Below are 11,821 nucleotides of genomic sequence, written 5' to 3'. Positions count from 1 at the left end.
ATCAGGACAAAATGGATTCTTCTCTCAGTGTAAACATTTAACGCCTCGTTAGTCTCAGATGCCTAAAGAACGAACCCGTCTTCACTTTAAAGCAGCAAGTTGGTACCACACCAAAGATTACAAGGCGTGAACAGAGAAATATATGTATTCATAAAAGCTCAACATGAGTCCAGCTTTTAGTGCCTGTTATGGAAAGATAGAAAGAGAGTGAGGGTGTCACATGTCACAAACAGAGAGAGTGAGGGTGTCACATGTGACATGTGACACCCTCACTGTCTTTGTTTGAGTTCTAAACCCTTCGTTGGCTCACTGGTGTCACGCCCTGTGACGACGGTGGAGAATCACCTTTTTGTTCTCTGAGCTGAAATGTGTCGAACACTCACCGTGGTCACATTTCACAAGAACTCTAACGTTGTCATAAATCAAAAGGTACGACACGGTGTAGATGTGTGTTTGTTCACTGTGTGACTGAATGGGTGTGGAACGTTAGCTTAACACCAGCAGGTCCTGTTCTATAGATACAAAGTTATTATACTATTATACAAAGTTACTTCTTATGTTTTGAGCCTTTTTCCAACAAAAGTTACATGAAATAGTATTTTTCTCCCTGTCTACCTCCCTGTCTACCTACCTGTCTACCTCCCTGTCTACCTCCCTGTCTACCTCCCTGTCTACCTCCCTGTCTACCTCCCTGTCTACCTCCCTGTCTACCTCCCTGTCTACCTACCTACCTGTTTTAAAATATCAGTGTAAACAGCTTCCACTCTGTGGTTCCTCGTGTCCCTTTAAGGATAAAGAACATTACTGTCTCCTACTTTCTAAGCCAAGACCCAGGTTTCCACTCTTACATCTTTTTAAAGTTCCAGTATTTTTCTGGACCAACCGAGAGACAGACGGACGGACATTGTCATACCCAAGAACCGTGCTAATAACATGGCTGAAAGGCTGATGATTCCTCCAACACGTGAACTCACCACAAGTCATTGTGCTTGCTCTTAAAACCAAATGTAGTGAAAGTGCTGATAAAAGCTGCAGAAAGCTAATAAGCAGTGAAGAAGAGAAGCCGTGAACTGAGCCCGGCAGCACCGGAGGGAATCAAACACAACACATAATATGAGTCGGGTTTTCCCGCCTCTGGGTTCATGACACGGTCACAATACCAAAATAAAGTCTTTGTCAGCAACAAAAAGCCAGGCTAGTTTATCTGTGTAGGAACCTTCACACAAAAGACATAAAAGAGTGAAGAGAGATGCTTTTGTTCAATAATAAGTGACGGTAGGCTTCTCGGCGCACCGACTTCACACGTTAGAATCAGGTTGGGCTTTGTAACATCTGAGAAATTAACCCGGGTGATGTCATAGTGACGTCATCAGGTTTGGCCGACATCATGACTCTACGTCATCTACGTCAACAGAGGAAACACGATTCCTCTGAAGCTCCTCCTCCTAAATGTCTCCTAAATGTCACCTAAATGTCCGCTGTTATCGATATCCCCAACATGTGAGGTGATGAACTGTGATTCAGCTAATATGGTCTGTACCTACCTACCCTATCTGTCTACCTACCAACCCGTCTACCTACCTAACTACCTGCCTGTCTAACTACCTATCTACCTCTCTAGCTGCCTACCTACCTACCTACTTACCTGTCTACCTACCTGGCTGCCTACCTGCCTATCTGCCTACCTGTCTACCTAAGTCTAGAGTACTCTTGCTTGTTTCTCATCATGACCAACTCTATACCTATAATAGGATCAACTGTTTGTTTGGTTCTTTTCATGATGTTTAGTTGATAATCAATAATCAGAACATAGAACGTGTCCTTGTGAACTCACCTGTGTGTGAGCGGGTGTGTATCTTCAGGTTCTCCAGTCGGGAGAAGCTCTTGCTACAGGTGGGGCAGTGGTGCGGCTTCTCATTGGTGTGTGTGCGGATATGAATCAGCATTTTATACCTGACAAACATCAAACACATTCTGTTTACGTCGGCTTTTGAAGTGTTCGTTATCTCCCTCTGGAGATGTCAGAAGCAGTTCTTTCATAATGCTGCTAGAACTGGAACACAACACAGAATCTGTGAACCAGGAGAGGACAGGACTTCTATGTTGCTCTGGTCCACTATACAGCAGCTCAACAGTCAAAGAAGCAACAAAGTTATGTTATTGATTGATAAATTAAAATGAGGTAGGATTTTAAAAAAGACGGCATAAATACCAATAAAAGGGAAATAACCTACAGCAATGTGAATATATGAACTCTTCACATTCTCACTTATAGCACCGAATAAGTCAAAGGGATGATTGCATCTTTTGTGTGTAGCATTGGACTAGATTTCAATATATACAATTTGCATACATTCTTTCAGTTCGTCTCACTTTTTCCTTCCTTTGGAAAATTATTTGATTTTCAAACCTGACACATGGCGCATTAAGTCATCCGTGTACTGGTTTATGTAAAACTTTATGAACAGAGGGATTGTAGGACCAGGATATGGAGGCCCAAAGGGGACTTTATTAAAATAAAAACTGAAAATGTAATAATCCGTTTTTTATTCTCATATGGTAATAAAACGTTGAATTGGAAAAAAGAAATTAGATTATGCATTTGCATTTTTTACTCAAATAACACATTCACGTGGAAAATTGCAGTGCTATTGTGGAATTACATTTTCAAATTTACATTTTAATTGTAATAAAGTCCCCTCTGGGCTTCCATTCCTCCCTAGAAGTTGATACATGCTGATAAATAGAATTAAACCTCTTGAACCTCACCGATTATTGTTGCTATTATTATTATTATTAATATTATTATTAATATAAATATTATTATTATTTGTAAAATAATTCTATTTAAATATATTTCCACACATGATTTTGAGTGCTGGATTATTTTATAAACAAATAACAAAATGTTTCAGTAAATTAAAAAAATGAATAATCAACAATAATTTACTAACAATTATTACTCCTGTATTTGTGATTGATGAGCATTTTTTAATTTTTTTAAACAATCAATACTTCAAACTTCTGAACCCGTCCCTGAGGGAGCTCCTCCCCCATCAACAGGATACCTGGAGTCATAAAGTCAGATTATACCTGGCATTGAACCCCCGGCCATTTCGAGCACAGCCGTCCCACCGGCAGCAGTACCCACAATCCTTTTCAGGCTTGACGTGGAGGTCGTTGATGTGGTCCACCAGGTCCTGCAGCGAATCGAACAACAGGTGGCACTAGAGGACAGATTTAAACTTCATTTAGTTATTTATGTCACTTCACATCCTCGATTTACCGGGTTTCCTTTGGATTTAAATGCTTCCACTCCACTAATTGATTTTTATTTTTTATTTTACGTTCATCAAATCTTAATTAATCTAATCAAAAAATGAGGTATACATTAAACCATTTTAAACCATTTTGAATCCTTGTTCAGTGATTCAGCAACTTTTCTTGTTGACTTCTGTAATAATAACAACTTAATTAAACTTACATACCATTCGTCTAATTCTGTGCTGCGTGACTTCTATTTTGTGAAACACTTTGTAATAGTTAATCGTTTAGTATTTAAAATAATAATAAATCATTTTTATACGATCCCCAAAATATTACATTTTTAGAAGCAAATCTTCACATTTTATATTCAACAACACACAAATGTATGTGTTATTTTCTTGCTGGATTAATACAATGATTGGTTGAGTGTCCAATAATCATTTCAGAACCAGTTTTTAGTTTTTCTCTTCTGTTTTCTGTGACTGGCAGTAATAATGATGTGGTTCTTGGCGTCACCTAGTGGTCAGAGAAATAACTGCAGTCTTCTTCTCTCTGATGTTCTTCCAGGACAAATTGAATGCATCTGATTATGAATCAACGACTGAGACCATTATGAAGTGAGACTGCTCTTCTCAATTATTGATGTTTTTAATGTGTTTCTGTTCAGATGTCTGAAATCAGATCTCTGTAGCACCAGCGTTTAGTTGTCTGATATAAAACATGTCAGTGAACGCCCCTCTGGTGAATCCTAAAAAGTGTCTAAATGAGACGACTAAACATCCTCACTAGAACACTAGTCCTCCTTTATCTTATTGGTGGAAACGTGAAGTCGCATGACCGCGGTGGAGTTCCTTTATAGACTAACGTGAAGTCGCGTGACCGTGGTGGAGTTCCTTTATAGACTAACGTGAAGTCACGTGACCGTGGTGGAGTTCCTTTATAGACTAACGTGAAGTCACGTGATTTTTGTATATTCACCTTCATCCAACGGCAGGCCAGCTGACCGTCCAATGAGGGTTCTGGTGATGTTTGCTTGTCTCCATTCTGACCAATGAACACGGAGGAGGGGAAGCTGTACGCCTTCGGCGGACTTCCAATCGGCAGATAAAACGGATAACCCTGCGGTGAAGCTCCGCCCTCTAGACCGCGATGACGAGCCAGCTCCTGAAAGAGAGGAGGATGAAGAGGAAGGTACGGTTAACCACATATCCTCATTCAACGCTTCTTATGAAGACAACAACTCCTAGACAACAAAATGTAGTTAGGTTTAGACAACAAACTACTTAGTTAGGTTTAGACAACAACACTACTTAGTTAGGTTTAGATAACTAAACTACTTAGTTAGGTTAAGACAACTAAACTACTTAGTTAGGTTTAGACAACAACACTACTTAGTTAGGTTTAGACAACTAAACTAGTTAGTTAGGTTTAGACAACAACACTACTTAGTGAGGTTTAGATAACTAAACTACTTAGTTAGGTTTAGATAACAACACTACTTAGTTAGGTTTAGACAAAAACACTACTTAGTTAGGTTTAGACAACTAAACTACTTAGTTAGGTTTAGACAAAAACACTACTTAGTTAGGTTTAGACAACTAAACTACTTAGTTAGGTTTAGACAACAAAACTACTAAGTTAGGTTTAGACAACTAAACTACTTAGTTAGGTTTAGACAACTAAACTACTTAGTTAGGTTTAGATAACAACACTACTTAGTTAGGTTTAGACAACAACACTACTTAGTTAGGTTTAGATAACAACACTACTTAGTTAGGTTTAGACAACAACACTACTTAGTTAGGTTTAGACAACTAAACTACTTAGTTAGGTTTAGACAACTAAACTACTTAGTTAGGTTTAGACAACTAAACTACTTAGTTAGGTTTACACAACAAGCTACTTAGTTAGGTTTAGACAACAAACTACTTAGTTAGGTTTAGACAACAAACTACTTAGTTAGGTTTAGACAACAACACTACTTAGTTAGGTTTCGATAACTAAAATACTTAGTTAGGTTTAGACAACTAAACTACTTAGTTAGGCTGAGACAACAACACTACTTAGTTAGGTTTAGACAACTAAACTAGTTAGTTAGGTTTAGACAACAACACTACTTAGTTAGGTTTAGACGACTAAACTACTTAGTTAGGTTTAGACGACTAAACTACTTAGTTAGGTTTAGACAACCAAACTACTTAGTTAGGTTTAGACAACAACACTACTTAGTTTGGTTTAGACAACCAAACTACTTAGTTCGGTTTAGACAACAAACTACTTAGTTAGGTTTAGACAACAACACTACTTAGTTAGGTTTAGACAACCAAACTACTTAGTTAGGTTTAGATAACAACACTACTTAGTTAGGTTTAGACAAAAACACTACTTAGTTAGGTTTAGACAACTAAACTACTTAGTTAGGTTTAGACAAAAACACTACTTAGTTAGGTTTAGACAACTAAACTACTTAGTTAGGTTTAGACAACAAAACTACTAAGTTAGGTTTAGACAACTAAACTACTTAGTTAGGTTTAGACAACTAAACTACTTAGTTAGGTTTAGATAACAACACTACTTAGTTAGGTTTAGATAACTAAACTACTTAGTTAGGTTTAGATAACAACACTACTTAGTTAGGTTTAGACAAAAACACTACTTAGTTAGGTTTAGACAACTAAACTACTTAGTTAGGTTTAGACAAAAACACTACTTAGTTAGGTTTAGACAACTAAACTACTTAGTTAGGTTTAGACAACAAAACTACTAAGTTAGGTTTAGACAACTAAACTACTTAGTTAGGTTTAGACAACTAAACTACTTAGTTAGGTTTAGATAACAACACTACTTAGTTAGGTTTAGACAACAACACTACTTAGTTAGGTTTAGATAACAACACTACTTAGTTAGGTTTAGACAACAACACTACTTAGTTAGGTTAATACAACTAAACTACTTAGTTAGGTTTAGACAACTAAACTACTTAGTTAGGTTTACACAACAAGCTACTTAGTTAGGTTTAGACAACAAACTACTTAGTTAGGTTTAGACAACAAACTACTTAGTTAGGTTTAGACAACAACACTACTTAGTTAGGTTTCGATAACTAAAATACTTAGTTAGGTTTAGACAACTAAACTACTTAGTTAGGCTTAGACAACAACACTACTTAGTTAGGTTTAGACAACTAAACTAGTTAGTTAGGTTTAGACAACAACACTACTTAGTTAGGTTTAGACGACTAAACTACTTAGTTAGGTTTAGACGACTAAACTACTTAGTTAGGTTTAGACAACCAAACTACTTAGTTAGGTTTAGACAACAACACTACTTAGTTTGGTTTAGACAACCAAACTATTTAGTTCGGTTTAGACAACAAACTACTTAGTTAGGTTTAGACAACAACACTACTTAGTTAGGTTTAGACAACCAAACTACTTAGTTCGGTTTAGACAACAAACTACTTAGTTAGGTTAGACAACAACACTACTTAGTTTGGTTTAGACAACCAAACTACTTAGTTTGGTTTAGACAACCAAACTACTTAGTTAGATTTAGACAACCAAACTACTTAGTTAGGTTTAGACAACAAAACTACTTAGTTAGGTTTAGACAACTAAACTACTTAGTTAGGTTTCGACAACAAACTACTTAGTTAGGTTTAGACAACAACACTACTTAGTTAGGTTTCGATAACTAAAATACTTAGTTAGGTTTAGACAACTAAACTACTTAGTTAGGTTTAGACGACTAAACTACTTAGTTAGGTTTAGGCGACTAAACTACTTAGTTAGGTTTAGACAACTAAACTACTTAGTTAGGTTTAGACAACCAAACTACTTAGTTAGGTTTAGACAACAATACTACTTAGTTTGGTTTAGACAACCAAACTACTTAGTTAGGTTTAGACAACAACACTACTTAGTTTGGTTTAGACAACCAAACTACTTAGTTCGGTTTAGACAACAAACTACTTAGTTAGGTTTAGACAACAACACTACTTAGTTTGGTTTAGACAACCAAACTACTTAGTTCGGTTTAGACAACAAACTACTTAGTTAGGTTTAGACAACAACACTACTTAGTTTGGTTTAGACAACCAAACTACTTAGTTAGGTTTAGACAACTAAACTACTTAGTTAGGTTTAGACAACGAAACTACTTAGTTTGGTTTAGATAACAACACTACTTAGTTAGGTTTAGACAACAAAACTACTTAGTTAGGTTTAGACAACTAAACTACTTAGTTAGGTTTCGACAACCAAACTACTTAGTTCGGTTTAGACAACAAACTACTTAGTTAGGTTTCGACAACCAAACTACTTAGTTCGGTTTAGACAACAAACTACTTAGTTAGGTTTAGACAACAACACTACTTAGTTAGGTTTACACAACAAGCTACTTAGTTAGGTTTAGACAACAACACTACTTAGTTAGGTTTAGACAACTAAGCTAGTTAGTTAGGTTTAGACAACAACACTACTTAGTTAGGTTTAGACAACTAAACTACTTAGTTAGGTTTAGACAACTAAACTACTTAGTTAGGTTTAGACAACTAAACTACTTAGTTAGGTTTAGACGACTAAACTACTTAGTTAGGTTAAACAACAACACTACTTAGTTAGGTTTAGACAACTAAACTACTTAGTTAGGTTTAGACAACTAAACTACTTAGTTAGGTTTAGACAACAAGCTACTTAGTTAGGTTTAGACAACAACACTACTTAGTTAGGTTTAGACAACAAACTACTTAGTTAGGTTTAGACAACAAACTACTTAGTTAGGTTTAGACAACAACACTACTTAGTTAGGTTTAGACAACAAAATGACTTAGTTAGGTTTAGACAACAAACTACTTAGTTAGGTTTAGACAACTAAACTACTTAGTTAGGTTTAGACAACAACACTACTTAGTTAGGTTTAGACAACTAAACTACTTAGTTAGGTTTAGAAAACTAAACTACTTAGTTAGGTTTAGAAAACAAAACTACTTAGTTAGGTTTAGACAACTAAAGTACTTAGTTAAGTTTAAACAACTAAACTACTTAGTTAGGTTTAGAAAACTAAACTACTTAGTTAGGTTTAGAAAACTAAACTACTTAGTTAGGTTTAGACAACTAAAGTACTTAGTTAAGTTTAAACAACTAAACTACTTAGTTAGGTTTAGAAAACTAAACTACTTAGTTAGGTTTAGACAACTAAAGTACTTAGTTAAGTTTAGACAAATGAAGTACACAAGTTACGTGATAAATAACTCAACATTGATTTCTCGTTTCACATGAGGAATCACCGTGTAGCCCCGCCCTAAAGCATCCCCTGCTTTATGGTCTGTTTGACTCTAAATGGACTATAATGTACTAAATGAACATCATGCTGTATTGAAGAAGACTTGAAACTAGAGATTGAGACCATAAACTCATGTTTACAATGTTTACTGAGGTAATAAATCAAGAGAGAAGTAGAGTCATTTTCTCATAGACTTCTATACAACCAGAGGAGTCGCCCCCTGGTGGACACTAGAGAGAATGCAGCTTTAACACATGAAGAACCAGAGGTTGACTTCTGTCCATATCAGATATGGTCAGGCGGATGTGTTCCAAGACGCATCACAGAATACGTTCACGTTACTCACCCATGAGAAGAGATGTGGCTGAGGGCTGCTGATGCTGCGAGGGGACTCCATGGGGGAGGAAGGAAAGGGGGAGGCGGGGGAGGAAGGAGACGGGGAGAGGGAGGAGACATGGCGGGAGGAAGGTGACAGGCTGAGGTCCATGGCTGGAGGACTGAAGCAGGACCCGGGTCGTTCATGACGGGAGGACTGGGACTCTGGATCGGAGTTAAAACAAGATGAAGTTACATTTGTCCAGTGGTGGGCCGTCAGGGCCAGCAAGGCCTTCTCTGCTGGCCTAAACAGAATCACAAAGTTATATTTATTTTATAATTTCATAATTTTTCTTAAATACACTACATGTATTATAATTTATAAAATATTTTCCCCATTATCTTATGTTCTCATTGCACAGCTCCTGTCTTCCTCAGTTGCTCTGCTTCCAGTGCAGCTTGTTTTAAGTGGAGCTTTTATCCAATCAGATCTCACCTCTGTGTCTCTAGGTAAGAACAGAGGCAGAGGCCTGCAGACTCACAAGTGCATCCATGTGCAGTTTAAGTGAATGGAGACGATATTGTTGATTGTCATAGTGTTCAACCAATCAGATCTTTAGTTTGACATGTTGGGCGTATTCTTTGACGTGTCAGAGCTGCTAGCTGGCCTACAAGTACGTGATTGGTCAGTGGGCTAGCGTGACATGTTGGGCGGTGACAATCCCAATATCTGCTGCCTCTGAGTGGACATCTTCAGCCTCAAACACATTAAAACGTATTCAAGAAATACAACTGGGGAGGCTCGACTGTCTTCACTGGCGACCATGAATCCAGAAGGACTTCTTACTGGAACTAAAACACACGGATGTACTGAACAACCGTGAGATTAAACTCTTTGTTAACAAAGAAAGGAGGATGGACTTTGTCTTTAAATAGTGAACAGCAGCTCTGGTAAGTGAACTGCTTTTGTTTTTACATCTGCAGTAGCTTTAATATGCTTGTGTATATTCTAATTTGTTAGCGTTAAATGAAAATTAAAAAAATTAAATGAATATTCTCTTCGCCGATTTACAAAAACAGCGATTTTAACTCGCTAATCGTTAACTTTTCAATTATTATTTGTACAACTTGTTTTTAATGAAGATTTTTGTTTGGTTTAATATGTGATAGGAACTATTGTTACGTCCAATGTTGCTCTGGGGACATATTTAGTTGGTGCCAGTGTTGGCAACTTGGCGATTTTCTCACTAAATCTGGTGACTTTCCTCCAAACCCTCATGGAGACTTTTCTTTGTCAAAAGCTACTAGCGACAAATCTATTGACTTGTTCTGGTGTTGTTGGAGAATTTTCTGGTGTTTTAACGTTAAAGCACGTATGTTCTGCACTGTCGTGAACGAGCAGCGGGTGCTGCCGTGAGCCGCTCCGCCGCCGCCCACAGAAGCCTCGCGCTGCAGTCAGAGCAGAGATGAGACGCACTCTATCTACAGATGTTGGCTTCATTTTTACACGAAACAAATAATAACTGTAGCTGTGTTTCAGCTGCAGGACAGCAGTGAAGGCCCAGGTATAAAATGCACGGCCCGCCTCTGCATTTGTCACACCGAAGTAAAACCTTCCAATAGAATGCAGTCATTTAATAATCATAAGCAAAGTTGAATTGTAGTTACTATAGGTAACATGTGTTTCTAGTCTCTGATCTCTGATCACGTTTCATTGAAAACAACCAATCAGTGTTTAAACCAATCAGAGGAGAGCTAGTAACGTTAGCAGCACCGCTAACGGCTAACCAACGGAGGTTCACTTCAGTTACACTATGATGCCTTCAGGCTCTGCTCAGTGAACATGAGTACTGGCTTAAGGTACATTATAACGTTATCATGATGTGTTCACATGTCATCTGTAAAATGTAGTTTTGGTGATAAACTAGAATAAATCCAGTAGTTTGAAGGAGATGTAATCAGCACATTATTATACATCATTAAATGTAATAATGATAATAAAAATACAATATTTTATTTCAGATCAGTGAAGTGACTACTGAGGAGACATTTGTCAGTTCACCTGGTTCACTCTTACCTGGTGAGGAGGGAGGAGACGGGAATGTGGAGCACAGCAGGCGAGGTCGTGTGATGCAGAAAGGGGCGGAGATAGACGAAGGACACGCCCTCTTTCTGACGGGGAGCTTCAAGTCCAGCGGCTCGTCCAATGACAGCATGGCTGCAGGTGGCTGCTGCTCACCTGAGGAGACGGGAAAGAACTGTTATTAAGAGACCTTGTTTAGAGTCATCGGTATGTCCAGGAGAGAGAGACTTCTTCTCTTACAGGACCTTCAGAGCGAGTGAAGGAGGAAGTCAGGGATGAGTGAGATAGCGAATGAAGGAGCTAGTGAAGGAGTTGGTGAAGGAGAAAGGTAGGGAGCTAGTGAGGGAGAAAGTCAGGGTCCTTTTGACCCAGAGCAGCGTCTGACAGGCAGAGGACCAACTACCAGGATGCTTTGACGTAGTGAAGAACAGTTGCATGTAAAGGAGTTCAGACGTACAAACAGTGTTGCTGAAGCCTCCACGTGCACATTCAGTCACATGCACACGCACCAACCCTCCCTTTATAATGATGGTTCCTCAGAGAAGCGTTGTGGAAACTGTGAGAGTCAAACTATGCAGAGAGTTCACTGACGCTCTCTCTCTCCCTCCCTCCCTCTCTATCTCCCTCCCTCCCTCTCTCCCTCCCTCTCTACCTCCCTCTCTCCCTCCCTCCCTCTCCCTCCCTCCCTCTCTCTCCCTCCCTCTCTCTTTCTCCCTCTCTACCTCCCTCTCTCCCTCCCTCCCTCTCTCCCTCCCTCTCTCTTTCTCCCTCTCTCCCTCCCTCCCTCTCTCTCTCTCTCCCTCCCTCTCTCTCCCCCCTCTCTTTCTCCCTCCCTCTCTATCTCCCTCCCTCCCTCCCTCTCTATCTCTCTCT

General features: G+C 38.5%; 1 protein-coding gene across 1 annotated transcript in view; it reads right to left on the bottom strand.

The window, feature by feature from the left end:
* The window catches only part of LOC142943658 (zinc finger protein GLIS2-like), an 11,914-nt gene extending 825 nt beyond the window's left edge, over positions 1-11,089 (bottom strand). The window contains exons 1-5 of the mRNA XM_076085306.1: positions 10,943-11,089; positions 8,897-9,090; positions 4,246-4,431; positions 3,094-3,227; positions 1,835-1,953 (exon numbers count right to left, since the gene is read on the bottom strand). Coding sequence (XP_075941421.1) covers positions 1,835-1,953; positions 3,094-3,227; positions 4,246-4,431; positions 8,897-9,090; positions 10,943-11,081 — 772 coding nt within the window. The 5' untranslated portion in view covers positions 11,082-11,089. The remainder of the gene's footprint in view (positions 1-1,834; positions 1,954-3,093; positions 3,228-4,245; positions 4,432-8,896; positions 9,091-10,942) is intronic.
* Positions 11,090-11,821: the final 732 nt, after the last annotated feature.

Source organism: Anarhichas minor, unplaced genomic scaffold (assembly GCF_050575085.1).
Source record: "Anarhichas minor isolate MPS153535 unplaced genomic scaffold, ASM5057508v1 ptg000149l, whole genome shotgun sequence".
Classification (NCBI taxonomy): Eukaryota; Metazoa; Chordata; class Actinopteri; order Perciformes; family Anarhichadidae; genus Anarhichas; species Anarhichas minor.
The sequence above is the reverse complement of the archived record's forward strand: the minus strand, read 5'-3'. Positions and strand labels throughout refer to the sequence as shown.